We start from the raw sequence: 17948 nt of genomic DNA, 5'->3' as shown, positions 1-17948 counted from the left end.
CATATACAAAATAGGACTTGACTTGAGTCCTACTGACTCCTGTTCCAGGGCATTATTGCTGGCTCTGCCACGGACTCACTGAGCTAGTTATTTAGGCCTTGGCTATATTGGGACTTTAGCCATTGGTGCAGCTGCACTAGTTCAAATCCATAGTGCATGCACAGTTTATATTGGTGCAATGCAATTTGCAGCTTACTCTGGTTTTGACACTGGTAGCTAAAAGCTCAGTGTACACAAGGTCTTAATCTCTGTGAGACTGAGTTTCCCTTCCTGAAAAATGGCATAAAATTCACTCACCTCACAAGGGTGTTTTGAAGTTTTGCAGAGCACTTTGAGCTCCTCAGGAAGGTGATATATATGTGCAAAGTAAAAAGTCTGGCAATTATTACAGAGGTGATGCTAGCCCATTAGGGGCCCTATGCAGGGATATTTTGCCCCCCCCCACATACTAAAAAGTGAATGGGGGGGGGGCCCTTGAGCCGCTCAGGCCCTGAGCAATTGCTTAGTCTGCTTATGCTGAGCTCTGCTGGCAAACCACTTTTAAATAACATAAGAGATTGTTAAAATCCCAATTCCGATCTTTCACAGTAAGATGTAATGGAGCTTAGCTTGCTTCATGGAATGGATGGTCATGCAAGCGTGTCATCTCCCATCAGCCCTCATTCCGCTCAGAACCATTGTCCTTTTCTGCACCAAGTTTGGAATCACTCAATGTACTCAGAAGCTGTTTTAGCACACAACCAGGTGTGGGATGCCTGTTCATTCATTCATTTCCATGTCACCTGTGTTTGAGGCAAGGAAACGTATTACAGACCAGCAAGCCCTTTGGTGCATACATGCACACACATGAACAATGTGGTTGGAGACTGGACTTACTGGTTTGTGGGGCAGAGGATTCTAATGGTTTGGTCTACGGGCTTTGGCCCGTAGAAGTTCAACATCTCATACCTTTATAGTACTGGGCACTAGATTGACTTGGTATTGTGTAGGTATCACATGCAGTACTATTGTATTCCTTTGTAGATTTGCTCTTCTGTCTCCAGGAAAGCCTGCTAACGTGATTCTGATTTGGAATGCTACTTTTATTAAGAAATAGAGTTGCATTGAAGAGATGTGTGGACACCATAAAGCACCTCAACTTCTTAATGAGCAGCTTGCTATTGAATTCTCTGCATGTGCATAAAGTACCAGACCCAGTTTACTTTCTGCTTGGTTCTGTGGCCCACTGGACAGAAGCTCTGTAGCAAGAACCTCCAATTTCCATGATATTCTGGTGCAAATGCTTGCAGTAATTTGAAACCTCGGTGGCAACATGAAATGGGAACAAAAGATTACAGTGTTATGGTACCTTTCATCAAAGCACTTCAGAAACCCTAATTAAGCCTCTCAACATCTCCAGTTTCTGCTCTGACTGCAGTGGCCATAGCGCTGTTACAGTCTGCAGTGCTGTGCTGTGCTCTGCTTCTTCCAGACGCTTTAAGCTGATCACAGAGTGGCAGGAGTCACGGAGATCAGCTGGCTACACAAGCAGATAGTTTATTCCTAAAAGGACCACAGGCAAATACTAGGAGCCGTACAGTCTTCATACAAGTAATTGATATGCAATAATGTTTTTACCAAAGAAATAAGCACATTTCAGTAACCTAGCCTGGCGGAGACAAAGACATGGAAGATTGTTCTAAGGTCCACATTAGAAGAAAAATCATACAGCCATATATGACAAAAGGAATTGCAGGCCACCACTGCTACCTGAGAAGTGGAGAGCAGCAGTGATGGATCTGGTAAGATCAAGCAGCTGTGAGCTATTTTGCCAGAATGCAGACATGCACCCTCCATAGGTGGTGTTTCCACCCAATCCTCTAAATGCCTCTGAGAACAAACATCACTTCTCTCTTATTTGGATTGAATTCCAACCAGTTCTTCTTCATCTAGATTGCTACCTCCTGGCATGTAGTGGGAAAGTAATGAGGCAGCAGCTGTGTTCAGTGAAAAGGAGCCAAAGAGCTGAGAATCACTAGTATATCGATGACTCTACCACTCAGAATGGCTCTGCCTCTGCCAGTGGCTTTAAAGAAATACTGACAGAACTGATTTGAGTCCTTTGGAATGGTGAGCAATTGCTCAATGCTACCCATGGGATCTGAGAGGAAGGACTGAAATGTTTAACGGCCAATCTTTCAATCAGCGAGTCAATCCACCTTATGGGCCATGCACCTCCTGCATTTGAAATCACTGAAAAAAACCCAGCCATATTCTCTTTGTGATTCTGCATATTGAACCAAATACCCAGCTGGATCATAGCAGAAGCAGTACTTTAAGCATCTACAGCTATGAGGCCATTCAGAATTTCACAGAGACCCATTTTACAGTATGACAATGTCTAGGGCACAGTCATTAAACAAATTCTGTTTAAATTTGCCATGTCTCAACATATGATGTCAAAGTGAAGAAAGAGATTAGGTGATACTGGATATTGCATGACTTTTCATGTACTCTACAGAACACTTTTTCACTAGATGAGTAATGAGAGTAAAACACTGCAGCTATAGCAGGAAATGGGCTAGCACTTCTTGAGGTTCTTCCATCAGGAATGAGAGAAGATTCCATGTTAATTGGGTGGATCTGGCTGGTTCTGCTTTCCATCCCGGAATAAATGGAACTGGAGAACTTCTGCAGTACCCATATGCACTGAAAATGAAAATGAAAAATAATTTGGGATGGGTCAATGTGCATAGGCACCAACTTCCCCACTTTCCTGTGGGTGCTCAACCCCGCCCTCTGCCTCTGGCCCCACATCAACTCCACCCCTTCCATGAGGCCCTGCCCCTGCCCTTCCCCTTCCCATCCCTTCCCCATCCCCATTCCAATCCCTTCACCAAGTCCCCACCTCAACTCTGCTCCCTCCCTGCCCCTATTCCAACCCCTTCCTCAAATCCCCTCCCTGGACCTGCCTCTTTCCCACCTCCTCCCCTGAGTGTGCCACATTCCCGCTCCTCCCCCTCCCTCCAGGAGCTTGTTGACACTGCCAAACAGCTGTCTGGCGGCAGCTGGGCGGGAAGCACTGGGAGGTAGGTGGAGGAGTGGGAACACGGCGCACTCGGAGGAGGAGGAGGTGGGGCAGGAGGTGAGAAGAGCTTGGCTGCCTGTGGGTGCTAAGCACCCACTAATTTTTCCCCATGGGTGCTCCAGCCCCAGAGCAGCCACGGAGTCAGTGCCTATGTCGATGTGGGTCAAAATCAGTTATAATCTCACAGAGTAGCTAATTCCTCGCCCATATGGATAACATTTTCAGAGCCCAAAGGCCAGATTTTTAAAGTATTTAGGTACCTACAAAGGTAGATAGGCACCTAGTAGGATTTTCAAAAGCCCCTACACACCTATTTCCAATTGAAATCAATGGGAGTTAGGTACTTAGCTACTTTTAAAATTCCAGCTGGGTGCTTATTTGCATTTTAAAGCATCTAAATACCTTTAAAAATCTGAATCTAAGAGACGCTGTCTGTGTCTAAGTGCCTAAAAATGACTTTTGAAAATAGGATTTAGGCTTGTAAGTCTCAAGAGTTTTTGAAAATGTTTCCCACTGTTTTTGGTGGTTATAACAATACACTTTATTTAGCTAGAAAAGACAGACAGACAAGAAAAGACAAAAATTGCTCATAACTGAGTTCATTTTGATAAACGCCAAGACTTGGAACAACTGAACTTTGGAGGAGGTGCCAGGTTTGCTTATTTGGATTTGAATACAGTATTTTGTTTTTTGAAAACTGGAGCTCAGGAGAAAGGCAAGTCGCAACATATTACTGTTTAAAAACCTAGTTTACTTATTTCTACCAGCACGGATTTATGATTGGGCAAATTCTTCTCTTATTCACTTAGCAGAATTTTCACACCAAAACTAAGGATGAAATTCTATCCTGATCCGATGCCCAAATCCCAGCCAGACTGAAAACTTTCATTAATGATCTGGAGGATGGCGTGGACTGCACCCTCAGCAAGTTTGCAGATGACACTAAACTGGGAGGAGGAGTAGATACGCTGGAGGGTAGGGATAGGATAAAGAGGGACCTAGACAAATCAGAAGATTGAGCCAAAAGAAATCTGATGAGGTTCAACAAGGACAACTGCAGAGTGCTGCACTTAGGACAGAAGAATCCCATGCACTGCTACAGACTAGGGACTGAATGGCTAGGCAGCAGTTCTGCAGAAAAGGACCTAGGGGTTACAGTGGACAAGAAGCTGGATATGAGTTGATGGCATGCTAGTGGCATTTTGGGCTGTATAAGTAGGGGCATTGCCAGCAGATCGAGGGACGTGATCATTTTCCTCTATTCAACATTGGTGTGGCTTCATCTGGGGTACTGTGTCCAGTTTTGGGCCCCACACTACAAGAAGAATGTGGAAAAATTGGAAAGAGTCCAGCAGAGGGCAACAAAAATGATTAGGGGGCTGAAGCACATGACTTATGAGGAGAGGCTGAGGGAATTGGGATTGTTTAGTCTGCAGAAGAGAAGAATGAGGGGGGATTTGATAGCTGCTTTCAACTACCTGAAAGGGGGTTCCAAAGAGGATGGATCTAGATTGTTCTCAGTGGTACCAGATGACAGAACAAGGAGTGATGGTCTCAAGTTGCAGTGGGGGAGGTTTAGGTTGGATATTAGGAAAAACTCTCTCACTAGGAGTGTGGTGAAGCACTGGAATGGGTTACCTACGGAGGTGGTGGAATTTCCTTCCTTAGAAGTTTTTTAGGTCAGCCTTGAAAAAGCCCTGGCTGGGATGATTTAGTTGGGGATTGGTCCTGCTTTGAGCAGGGGGTTGGACTAGATGACCTCCTGAGGTCTCTTCCAACCCTAATATTCTATGATTCTTTCACAGGGCATGCATTACTGTTCACTCCGAGGTAACCACAAAAAGGCTCTCTGAACTCCTACTCTTTGTTACCAAAATATAGCCTTCAAGGAATTTGCTGTCATTTATTTGTCTAGCTGTAGTATATTCTTACTCTCATAGTAAGGTGTGAATGTTCAGAAAGTCTGATCAAATGGTTAGAGCATTGGCCTGGGAGCCAGGACCTCTTGGTTTCTATTCTTAGCTCTGCCATTAGCTCACTGTGTAACTCTTGGAAAATCACTTAACTTCTCTAAGGCATCACTCATAAAATGGGTAAAATACTTCCTTACCTCAAAGGTCTATTGCTGCTTAATTAATTAATGTTTATAAAATGTCTTAAGACCCTTGGATTCAAAGGGAGTATGTAATAAATACAAAGTATTTATTTATTATAATATTTTTACCTGGCTTGTCTTCCTCTGGAATGGGTTCTTGCTTCTGACTCTGAGACAATCTGTTATAAAGAAATGCAGAGAAAACTAAGTATTTTTCTAACTCTAAAATTCTAAATTTTGAATAAACCTGGTACTCATGAAAATGAAAGGTTGCATTAGTCTGCCACTTTGCCATTCACCTCCTGTGTTTATGTGTATTTTTATCTTCTAGTTACTCTGCTCATGCTATTGACTGGAAGTCCACATACAAGTACTGAAACCCAAGCCTCTGCACAATTTTACCAATCCACCTTAATCTCTGACCCATGTGCTACTGAAATAATGGACCCCCATTGAGCAACGACTCCAAGCCATGCCATTGACTTAAATGGGCTTTGGATCAGGCCCTCAGTTAAACCAGTTGAAATGGGGAGTGGGGAGCTAAGTTGGTGGACAAAATCAGTTTTATTGCTTGCTTGATGAATCTCTTTCTGTGTAATGGCCTCTTTCTCTCTTCTTGCTGCAGTATATGCAAACTAATGTATCCAACATGTCTCCAGCCCTCAGTAAGCGAAATATTTCAGTTCTCTGTCACACTGTGAACATCCAATTGAATAGTTTTTATGAGAGAACCTGACTGGATGATTCCTTCCCAAGTGTTGCCCTCTGGAGGACAGGCCCACTGCAGTCTGGGACATCTGGGACTGAAGTCTCTGCTCCAGGTTTGTGCTCAAGCATTTGGGCTCCAGTTGTAGGTTGGCAGTTGCAGTCTGCAACATCCTCATAACAAGATCCTTTTCTGTAATGAGAGGAAGACAAGTAGGCAGCAGAAGAAACAACATCTCACCTGTTACAACGGAGAGAGAGAGAGATAGAGAGAGAGATAGAAGTTCCAATCTGGAAAAATTTGAATGTCACAAAATGATTTCCCTATGCCATGGATTCTGTCACTTTCTTCACCCCCTATATGCAGCATGTGTTCAAGCAGAGCAGAGAGAAGTTGATCAATCAGAAGTACAGCAGGACTCCAGTGATACCCTGTTCTTGGGACAGTGGCATGTGTAATGGTCTCTTGCTGCAATACAGGTCCATGGAGCTGCGAGCTACAGTGCAACCTAAGATAGAAGAGACACTCTAGCTCCCGCTATTCCCTTTCTGTGGAAATAGGGATTTCCCCTACTCAACTGGTACACACTCAGAACAAATACCCTTAAAATGAATACAATCAATACAATCTGACCAACAATATTTATCTTCCTACAGCTGCATTTTTATATTGGAACTCAGTAGTGAAGCCTGAATTCAGCAGCATTACCTTAAGCTGCAGCCTGTAACTCAGAAGCAAAATATTCAAACATAAAAGCCTAAAGCTAGGCCTCTAAAGAAATATTTAAGCAGATAAATAAGTGATCTGACTTTCATAGGTACTGAGCACCTGAAGCTCCCATTGAGGTCAATGGGAGCTCAGCACCTGAGGAAATCAGGTATCGATTTAGGAGCCTTATTTTGAAAATTTTGGCCTACAACTTTTACGTAGAAACAGTCCTTTACTCTGATGCTGGGCCATATTCAATAACAGTCAGTGAGACTCAAAAGACAATCACTGGCAGGAAAGATAGAATGAAGAAAAAACTGAGACTAGAGAGAGAGAATTTTTAGAAAGCCATGCATGCCATCCATCTGTCCAGATTCTATACCAGTCTCATCATTGCAGCATCTGAGTCCCTGAACACCAAGCAAAATTCATATCCTTAGTTCTTCACCAGTTACTGCAAACCAGGTCATTAGAAAATCCTAATAGATTCCATACAAAGGAATCTTTCCTCCAGAAGCAACTTTTCCCTCATAGAAAAATGTGTACTCCACAAACTCAGGTTGATCTGAAAGGCTGTAAACCGTGTATTGGGAATAAACTTGTGGTTGCTGAAGTAGAGATAATTAGCGTGCCAAACTCTGAGAACAGAAGTGGGTGTCTATTCCTCTTGCCCAGGCACCAAGCTGAGGTTCCAAGTTCTCCTCACCCCTCTGACCAGCTGTGAGCAGCCATTGCTGAATAGCTGACAAGGAGTCTGTCTGCAGGATCTGACACAGCAGCTCCAAAATCTGTTGGCAGAAGAGCAAAGTAGAAAGTGACAGCATGATCAGGTCAGAGTGACACTGATTGTACCTGAAACACAGGAAAACAGGAGGTCATTAGGGTATGCATACACAGGCACCTTGCTTATCTAGACACTGTACAGGTGTAGACTTTGTCTTTTAGTTTTATGAGTTACTGTTCCCTGCCCAGGGTCTAACCTACACATTTGAAAATATAATAAAAGCAGTAGAGGATGATCTATCAAAGCCTACTGTGTGCAAGGGTAGATATTTCCCTCTCCTCCCCAACAGAGACTAGGATAAGGCTCTGATCACTGAGTCAGTGTTTAAATTGGACTAAACTTGTTAGGACATTGGTTCTTCTGTTACACTGCATCTCACTCCTTCCTGACCAGTGTCCCTGTATACAGGTACTCTAACGCACCACATGAGAGTACATTATCAGTTAGGAGTGAACTCATGTCTCATGTTCTGTGTTGTTTTTTACCATCTCTTGTTTCCCTCTATCTATTGTGCCTAGAGTTAGCAAATCAGGGGCAGGCCTAGTCACACTTGCTACACATGCTAAACTGGAACTTCTCATTCTCCTCCCAGCCTACAAAGGAGATGAACTTCAAAATGTTTCTTCGGTACTGCTGCAGATTCTCATGAATCTCTCTTCTTAGTACCTCTTTCAGCTGCCTTTCTGCAATTAACCTGGTGCTGTCTGCTGTCACTTCACCCTTTAAAAACAAAATCATATCAAATCCAAGATGTGGGAACAAAACGACTTCTAGTGAATAAACCTGTCTCCTTGAGGGAGGGAGGAAATGACTCCTACAAGAGCAGTGTTTATTCCCTTCCCATTGTTTACACACGTCAGTCCTCTATTCCCTGTCCAGCCTGTCATCAGTCAACGTTTTTATTAATGATCTCGAAGTAAATATCAAATTTTTCAGCCAAAGGTGAAGTCATACATCCAGGAACAAAAGAATGGCTAATACAGTCTTTGGATGTATAAACAGGGGAATAGTGAGTAAGATTAGGGAAGTGATTTTTACCTGTGCATATGACATTGGTAAGACTGATATTAGAATACTGCATCCAGTTATGGTGGCCACATTTTTAAAAAGATGTTGAAAAAGTCAATTGGGTGCAGAAAAGAGCCACAAAATTATTTGAAAGTTAGAGAAAATGTCTTTAAGAGCTCAATCTGTTTAGTTCTTCTAAAAGATTATTGAGCGATGACTTGATTACAATGTACAAGTATCTTCATGGGGAGAAAAAAACAGGTACTAAGTGGCATTTTAATATAACAGAGAAAGGCAGAACAAAAACCAAGGGCTAGAAGTTGAAACCAGACCAGTTCAAGTTAGAAATAAGGCACATAGTTTTAACCGTAAAAAGAACCAGAGTACTTGTGGCACCTTTGAGACTAACAAATGTATTTGGGCATAAGCTTTCGTGGGCTAAACCCACTTCATCAGATGCATGCAGTGGAAAATACAGTAGGAAGATATATATACAAAGAACATGAAAAAATGGGGTTGCCATACCAATTCTAATGAAACTAATCAATTAAGGTGGGGTATTATCAGCAGGAGAAAAAAAACTTTTGTAGTGATAATCAGGATGGGCTATTTCAAACAGTTGACAAGAAAGTGTGAGTAACAGGAGGGGAAAACTTAGGATGGAGGAATAGTTTTTAATTTGTATAATGACTCATCCACGCCCAGTCTTTATGCAAGCCTAATATAATGGTGTCCAGTTTGCAGATTAATTCCAGTTCTGCAGTTTCTCATTGGAGTCTGTTTTTGAAGGATTTTTTGTTGAAGAATTGCGAATTTTAGGTCTGTAATTGAGTGTCCAGGAGGTTGAAGTCTGATTTGTGTCCATTTATTCTTTTGCATAGAGACTGTCCGGTTTGGCCAACGTACATGGCAGAGGGGCTTTGCTGGTGCATGATGGCATATATCACATTGGTAGATGTGTAGATGAATGAGCCTTCGATGGTGTGGCTGATATGGTTAGGTCCTATGATGGTGTCCCTTGAATAGAATGTGATATATGCCATCATATGCCAGCAATCCCCTCTGCCATATACGTTGGTCAAACCAGACAGTCTCTATGTAGTATCTATGGGTTTTAGCCCACGAAAGCTCATACCCAAATACATTTGTTTCTAAGGTGCCACAAGGACTCCTCATTGTTTTTGCTGATACAGATTAACATGGCTACCACTCTAAAACCAGTTATTATCTAATGACTTTTAGGATGAAACCCTGGACCCATTGACTTTAGAGGCCAGGATTTCACTCAGTCTTTGTAGTAGTAAATTTAAAAACATCGATATAACAGTAGTGTCTCTGTTCCAGTCTTTTTGAAGATGCCATGGGCTAGATCTTCAGCTGGCATAAATAGGTGCAACTTCATTGACGCCAATGGAATGAGATTGATTTACACCAGCTGAAGATATGGGCCCATATATCCATAGATAGATAGATGATGAATAAAAATGTCAGTAAAATATTGACGTGTGTGGGACATTTACCCAAGGTGAGCAACTTTCAGTGCAGGCACTCTTAAAATGTCAAACTGCAGGTCTGCCCCGGTTATCACTTCAGAACAGTGAATAATAAGCAGCTAAAGTATTAAGCCTTCCTATGTGTGGCTACATGCAGCAGATGTTCTCTGTTGTGAGGGCCTCTGAATGGGTACATGAAGTCACAGAATCATAGAATATCAAGGTTGGAAGGGACCTCAGGAGGTCATCTAGTCCAACCCCCTGCTCAAAGCAGGACCTAAACCCCAACTAAATCATCCCAGCCATGGTTTTGTCAAGCCTGACCTTAAAAACCTCTAAGGAAGGAGATTCCACCACCTCCCTAGGTAACCCATTCCAGTGCTTCACCACACTCCTAGTGAAAAAGATTTTCCAAATATTCAATCTAAACCTCCTCCACTGCAACTTGAGACCATTATTCCTTATTATATCATCTGGTACCACTGAGAACAGTCTAGATCAGGGGTTGGCAACCTTTCAAAAGTAGTGTGCCGGGTCTTCATTTATTCACTCTAATTTAAGGTTTCGCCTGATGGTGTGGCTGATGTGATTAGGTCCTATGATAGTATCCCTTTAATAGATATGTGGACAGAGTTGGCAATGGGCTTTGTTGCAAGGATAGGTTCCTGGGTTAGTGTTTCTGTTGTGTGGTGTGTGGTTGCTGGTGAGTATTTGCTTCAGGCTGGGGCAACCTGAAGCACATCTGTAAGAGAGGACTGGCCTTTCCCAAGATCTGTGAGAGTGAGAGATCATCCTTCAGGATAGTTTGTAGATCCTTGATGATACGCTGGAGAGGTATCATGCCAAACACCCCTAAGTGGTGCCCCCTTCCCCAACGGGCCAATTGGCCATGCAGTCCCACCGAGGTGGGTTACTTTATTGACTCTGGCCATTAGGCCAAGCTGCCCTGAGCGGAAGGGCTGCTTTACTGACTTCAGCCACTAGGCCGTAGTACCATGTTTTATAGTCAGAGACATGAACACAGATCTAAGGGGTGCTATACAGTTTTTTTCCATACCTGACCCAGCACACGGGATGGAGTGTACCTACACTGCGACAGTCCTAAAGGAAAAACAGTCACACAGAAGAAGTGAGCAGCAGGAAGTACCAAGTGTAGCTACTCTTTCTCATTATATTCTACTTACTACCAGCTCTTGGTCCTGGAAAGAAAGGGCAGCATCTTTGCCTTTGTTCTTCGCATTATTTCGGCACAACTGTTGCGGGGTATGGCGGACTGTTGCCCGAGAAGAAGGTGGGATGAGGCGCCCAGTTTCTGCTGAGTACTGTGTTGCTCTCCGGGGCTCTTCCGCCTGTTAAAATGCAAATGCACACATGCTTTCTGATTAGAGGGCTGAGAGTGGGACAGGGGTTGCACAGAAGATAATATGATTAGAACAAGACTGAGTGTAAAAAGGTTGTGACAAAAGGGGAAATCTTCATCAAAGAGGTGCCTGTCTGTTGCCAAAAATATGAATGTACCCGCTGCTGGTAAAGTGAAGCTACTATGTGGTACTAAAAGCTCATCTGGGAGGTGTGTTTCTCTCCAGCTGTGAACTGTGCACTGATTTTGCAAACAATGTTTTATTTAAAATTGAAACTTGTGCACCACCTACTGCTGTCAGTCAGAAGAGACAGACAACTGAATGGTCAAAACCCAAACACTGCATCTAAACCCATAGCTGTCCTTATGCAGCTATAATCATTTATAAGTTAACACTGACATTATCCGGTCCCAGTATTAAAGAATGCTAATCCAGGGTGCTGAATTTGGTTCTCTTGAAAGTGAGTGACTGATAGCACTCACTGGAGCTGATACAGTGCATGCAGAGGTTGTGTAAACTTCCTCTGCGCAGTGCTACATATGCACCTCAATCCTGATCTGTAATATGCATTGGTATTTAGCTCTGGCCCCCACAGCACTGCCAGTGTCCTTTGATCCTGACTTAAAGCACCTCTGCTGTGTCTAGCCATGATCTTTCATGGCTCGTAATCTTGACCTGCAACATCCTGTAGGTCCTGATCCTCCCTCCACTGGAGATTAACAGTTGTGCTGCTGTGCGATTGTTTTGTGATGTGCTTTTACAAGAGTTGAAACCAATTTCATCTTCCCCCTAAAGCAGATTTGAGCCTATGTGTCAAGAGGTGAAAAACTAGTGTTGACCCACTTCTCCTTTTGGTGTGATCCCCTCTGTGTGGTTGTTAAAGACTCAGACTACAAACTTTGGCTCCAGATATTAAACACCACAGAGAATGGGATAGTAGAGATCCAGAAGTTACGATCCAGCACATTATAAAAGCAAATAAATCATCGCAAAATTTCGTTCTGGGTTCAGATTTCGGTCAATCTTCAAAATTTGGGGATCTCCAGATCTGGGCATAGGTCACATTCCATTGCACATTTTGCCTTGTTTAGATTAGGAGTAAATAGTTTTAAATTACCCATCTTTACAAAATAGATTTACACATGACCCTTCAAGTCTTGATGCTGTCACCAACAGACACGTGACCTACAGTAGAGATACAGCTGCCTCATGAAAAACTCTCTTCAGGTTTTTCTGCTCCCTCCCCTCCATTTCTTTATTTCATTCCAGGTGTTGGTTAGATGACACTCAATAGCAAAGCAGCCCTAAGTGTCATGCTCGCAGTATGAAAAACTCACCACTTCCTTCTGCTCCATTTCAGTGGAGGAGGAAGCACTAACTCTGGCAGCGAGTTCCCTCAGTTCTTCTCTCCATGCATCTGACAACGAGCCTGTGAGAGAGAGGAGACACGTGAGAAAGCTCAGTATAGTAGCACCACTTAGTTCCTACAGCACTTATAAACCCTGCATATGTCTAAACAGAGACCACACCTTGAATTCCTCCCCCTAGGCATCCATGACTTCCTATTTTCACTGTGGAAAAGAATTTGCATGCTCTCATCCTGAGGCCAACAGTTCCCCTACAGAGCATGGATGGAAATGAGATGCAAATAAACGGTAGCTACAACCACTGGATATATTACAATGTATTATGGGATGTACTGTATCTTGAGCAGGGATACTCTTTGTATGAGAGCGAGTGGAAAGGAAGCTTCCCATATTTCACACCATGAGTAGCCCTAAAGGTAACACAAACATGCATGTGCAAACTTCATAGTATAATACAGGAAGGAGATAGAGGCTCATACAGACAGGAGGGTTGTTGCAGAGCTGTATGAGAGGATGAGGAGGGGAGGGAAGAGGGGAGAATCTCTCAAATCTCTGATCTTTTCCAGGGTTAAAACCTCCTGTTTGGGCTCTGGGCTCTGCAGGGAGGATCAGGGCTGCGGGGGTACAGAAGGCTAAAAACGAGACCCTAAAATCATGGTGAGAGCCCTGTGTGCCACAGCCTCGTGCTCAAGATGAGCAGTTCAGAATCAGACACCCTGCCCCCTTCTTGGGTTCTGTTGTATCAGGTGGTTGGTGCAACATCAAAGCATTGTGCATGTCTGAGGTCTGATGCCTTCCAGCTGAAGGGAGAACCCATGGCTTCATATTGCCAGGAATAAAGCTGCTGGAGAATGCGGAGGAGTCCAGAACAAAGGGGCATTGGGCTCACAGTGATATCTCTGAAAGATGGGAAAGGACAAGCAGGCACCTCTAACCCAGCAGCTCTCAACCTTTTCAGCCTACTGTACCCCTCTCAGGAGTCTGATTTGTTTTGTGTGCCACTAAGTTTCACCTCACTTAAAAACTACTAGCTTAGAAAATCAGACATAAAAATGCAAAAGTGTCACAGCACACTATTACTGAAAAATCGCTTACTTTCTCATTTTTACTATATAATTATAAAATAAATCAACTGGAATATAAATATTGTACTTACATTTCAGTGTATAGAATATAGAGCAATATAAACAAGTCACTGTTGGTATGAAATTTTAGTTTGTACTGACTTTGCTAGTGCTTTTTATGTCACTTGTTGTAAAACTAGGCAAATATCTAGATGAGGAAGATTTCTGAGTACCCCCAGTGCTATGGGTACCCCTGGTTGAAAATCACTGCTCTAACATAAGAGGCTTTTGGGTTAGGAAATAATTACTCTCACTCCATTTATTTGAGATACTGTTAATTAGGTTGTTTGCAAGGAACCAATTTAAACCTGATGATGATATTTAATGGCATGGCCCATCACTTAATTGCCATGATAATTCCACTTGCTTAGGATATGTGCAAGCGATTAAGTGGTTCTAAAATAGGGTTATCTGGCCCTTGTAAAAATGAGAAGCTGATGGTGCTTTTGTATGCCACAGGAAGACTTCTGCCGGGGTAAATCTGCTTTTCCACCAGTGCTGTGTGGCAATACATCATGTCTCTGAAACCTGGCATTATGTTCCTCTGGTTCAAAACCACTTCAGCTCAGAGGGGCAGGAAAAATAATCAGTCTGAGTCTTTTGTCAGTGTAAGACCTGATCTACCTCCAGTCCTGTAGCAAGTCAAAACAAGTGAAGTCATTTGAGAACCATTTCAGGTACAGCATGACTAATTCTGTTAATTAAGGAATTCCACTTAATTGGACAAAAGGCCATCTAACAGGGCATCCTGATCAAGCAGTCTACAGCACACTAACCTACAGTTAACCTGGGGACCAGATTACTATGTGGATCTCCAATGGGCATCTGAGCCCCTGGTACCCCCAATACGGTAGTAGAAAGCTGGCCTTTTATCATTGGATGAGGCGACAGAGGGGTCAGCACAGACCACCCGTCATTAACGATACAGATGGGGACGCCATTTAAGCCTACAAAAGAAAATGAAAAGAGGCAAATATCAGTGAGTAACTCAATGGAAGAAGCACACAAGAAAATTGTGTCTTTCACCTTGCGTAACACACACAGCATTTACTTTCTGCCTGAATAATAAATCTGTAGGTGCATGTGTTCTGCTATGGCATACATAGATCAATTTTCCTTCCTGGCCCCAATAATACTGAATGGATTCCTGAAGCACCTATGTTTATAGATCTCTATTTAGTTAGGGAATACACAATTTGGATGAATTACACTACTGCAAATACACAGCTGGGATTATTTTATCCAGATGATGCAGTAGCTGATTTTCTGAACTAGGTCCTGGGATGGAGCAAAGACATGCATGGGATTAACCTAAGGAGTCTCAGATCATCACAGCTGCTCAGAATAACTACCAGGACAACACTTACTCTAGAAACATTATACAGTCAGAGTTCTGCTACTTTCCTCATATCCCACTGTGCTCTGCAATCAGGCCTGTGCTGAAGCATTACATGGTTTTTTCCGTTTCCTCCCACCCCATCTGACCTCTGCTTCTCAGCAAAGAATGGCCACATAATTAATGCCTTCAATTCCCGTTTCCTGCCCTCCATCCTAAGGCCATACCTTGGATGTGGGTCACTCGGTGAGGATGGGGGTTGTGCCGTGAGAAGAAGGAATGGTGGCTGAGGTTGCCAAAGCGAGAGTTGTTCTTTGACTGGGGTCTCGTGGCTTCCGTACTAAACCGCAGTGGCGTGTTCAGGGCCACGTGTTTGAGTTTCCCTGCTAATGCTGTGATGTCTTTTCCTTTGACTGGACCAGCAACTGGGCTCCTTAGCATCTCCATCTTCTCCTTAGCAGATATACACTTGGTTCTTGGCGAAAAAGAGAAGAAAACCACTTACCAGCATGCCATCACATTTTATGAAAATGTCTGTATCTTAGGTACAAGTCAGGTTCATGGAAGGCAGAGTAAGAGTCCATTCGGAGTAAGCACCAAACTCCAGTGCAGGTTATCTTCCTCTCACGGATTTCACCCCAAGGCCATTGTGACCAGGCAGAGAGATCCACCATCACCTATTCTTTTCCTCCACATCCCAAGGGATTGCGACAAACTGAGGAAATCCTCTCCCTTATTGACATTGGGGCAGACTTTGTTAGAATGTTTCATTTACAGAAAGGGAAATCTTGGATCTGAATTTTGTACCCACCTGAAATGCACTTAATGCTCTAGACAAATTTACTGAGGAAAAACAGCTTGAATGAAATACCCGAGTGAAGAGAAGCTGATAGGAAAGTTTGCTGCGTGTGTTGAACAGGTCCGTTCTGTATTTATGCGAACACTTTGTTGTTACCTGTAGGCCAGCAAGAGCTCACATGAGTATGGAAGCTGAGAAGCAAGCCCACACAGACTCCTGTGTTTCTGCTGACATGCAGAAAAAGGAGCCTTCTGAGGAAAACCCCATGAAAACAAAAACAACTGAGAACTGCCCCAGCTGGCAGCTTTGATGAGTGACTCAGAGTCATGGTTTCTTAATCTGTCATCTGCTGAGACAGGAAAGGTTACAAGTACAACTTTACCACAGCACTGAGATCACATTCTCAAAACTGACAAAAACTCCTCCATTCAGAGGATCATTAGCTGACATTTCATCAGATGACTCCTAGCATTATCAGCATCAACGCTAATATGAGGAGCAGGAGCTATTGCAGCATCATACTCATGCTTCACTGCATTTCTTAGCTAGAAAAAAACATCATCATATTTTACTGGAGTGTCTGCCTCAGTGTTCTGTTTCCTAGATCAGAAGCATAGGAGACCCAGGAATATGTGGGTTCTGATTTTTCCTCATGATCATCTTAACTCAGCTCTGATCCCTTTGAAGTGCTACAAAAAAAGACCATTTTAGGACTCCCCACGTAGTTCCCGATGGCAGCCCACTAAGTATCAGAGTGCTCTATGCTTTGGCAGGAACAAAGTTTTCAAAATGCTCTCTGTTGCAGCAGAAGAATGGTGAGCAGGGAAGGTTTCTTTGGAAGTGATTTGCAGGCCCAGGCAGTATTTCAAACAGGGGCTATTAACTACTGAGTAGAGCTGAGTAAATGCTGAATTTTGCCTGAATATTCATTGAGAGCCCTTCTGTGTTTGCTTTACACACAAATACAAGTTGATGGACAGCCATGTTTGTAGAAATGGCAGGTTTTTCAGGCAACTTTTGTAGAAAGTGCATTTGAATTCATTATCATGAGTATTAGCATCAGAAACCTGATTCTAAGCATTGTGCTCATCCAATCAGGGAATGGAAACATACTCTATGTACTATGAGCAAGACTTGGGGTGTTGGGAAAAAGGTGGTTTAGAGCAGGGATGGGCAAACTATGGCCAGCGGGCCAGATCCGGCCCCTCAGGGCTTTGGATCCAGCCTGCGGGATTGCCCCCACCAGTGCCGTAGACCCCGTACCGCTCTCAGAAGCAGCCGGTACCACTTCCCTGCGGCCCGTGGGGCTGGGGGCAGAGGGCGCCGTGTGTTGACCTTACATCCAGACACTCCCCCCGCAGCTTCATTGGCTGGGAATGGGGAACCGCGGCCAATGGGAGCTTTGGGGGAGGTACCTGGAGGCACAGCAAGAGCGGCACATGAGGAACCCTTCTCCTCCCCCCTCCCACAGGGGCTGCAGCGCTTCCTGGAGCCGGGGCCAGGGACAGAGCAGGAAGGCAAGGAGCCTGCCCTGGCCCTGATGCGTGCCGTTGCCACCCTGGAGCTGCTTTAGGTAAGCTGTGCCAGGCCAGAGCCCAAACCCCTCCTGCACCCTGCCCCCCAACTCCCTGCCCTAAGCCCCCTGCCTGCACCTCGCACCCCTCCTGCATCCCAACCCCCTGCCCTGAGCTCCCTGCTGCACCCTGTACCCCATACACCCCCTCCCACAGTGCACACCCCTCCTGCACCCCTGCCCTGGCCCCCTCCTGCATTCTGCACTCCTCCTGCACCCCAATCCCCTTCCCTGAGCCCCCTCATACAGCCCGCACCCCTCCTCTGCCCCAGTCCCTTGCCCTGAGACTTTTCTCCACACCGCACCCCTTCCCACATCCTGCACTCCCTCCCGCACCCCAACCCCCTGCCCTGGCCCTGCATACAACTTCCCCACCCAGATGTGGCCCTCAGCCCAAAATGTTTGCCCAGCCCTGGTTTAGAGCCACCTTTACACCCCACTGAGGCTGCGGGCAGCCAGGGGACAGTTCATCCCTTCCTGTAAGTATAAGAATAGCCTCCAGTTGTTGTAACCTACCCCAGCTATAA

At 44.2% G+C, this 17948-nt stretch overlaps 1 protein-coding gene and 1 long non-coding RNA gene across 6 annotated transcripts in view; one reads left to right on the top strand and one right to left on the bottom strand.

Moving 5' to 3' along the window:
• Positions 1-1511: 1511 nt before the first annotated feature.
• The window catches only part of TBATA (thymus, brain and testes associated), a 20402-nt gene continuing 3965 nt past the window's right edge, over positions 1512-17948 (bottom strand). For 4 of the 5 annotated variants that reach the window (XM_050959609.1, XM_050959610.1, XM_050959611.1 and 1 more), the window contains 8 exons: positions 15277-15524; positions 14490-14660; positions 12560-12651; positions 11046-11210; positions 7283-7364; positions 5895-6060; positions 5292-5341; positions 1512-2688 (listed from right to left, as the gene is read on the bottom strand). In XM_050959609.1, the coding sequence (XP_050815566.1) occupies positions 2609-2688; positions 5292-5341; positions 5895-6060; positions 7283-7364; positions 11046-11210; positions 12560-12651; positions 14490-14660; positions 15277-15524 (1054 nt within the window). In that variant the 3' untranslated portion in view covers positions 1512-2608. The remainder of the gene's footprint in view (positions 2689-5291; positions 5342-5894; positions 6061-7282; positions 7365-11045; positions 11211-12559; positions 12652-14489; positions 14661-15276; positions 15525-17948) is intronic. The other variant, XM_050959612.1, reaches the window with a different exon arrangement.
• LOC127054093 (uncharacterized) overlaps positions 17340-17948 on the top strand; it is a 19065-nt gene continuing 18456 nt past the window's right edge. Inside the window, exon 1 of the long non-coding RNA XR_007775169.1 lies at positions 17340-17421. This is a non-coding gene — a long non-coding RNA (uncharacterized LOC127054093). The remainder of the gene's footprint in view (positions 17422-17948) is intronic.

Source organism: Gopherus flavomarginatus, chromosome 6, assembly GCF_025201925.1.
Source record: "Gopherus flavomarginatus isolate rGopFla2 chromosome 6, rGopFla2.mat.asm, whole genome shotgun sequence".
Taxonomy (NCBI): domain Eukaryota; kingdom Metazoa; phylum Chordata; order Testudines; family Testudinidae; genus Gopherus; species Gopherus flavomarginatus.
Note: the sequence above shows the minus strand (reverse complement) of the source record. Positions and strands in the feature narration are given on the sequence as shown.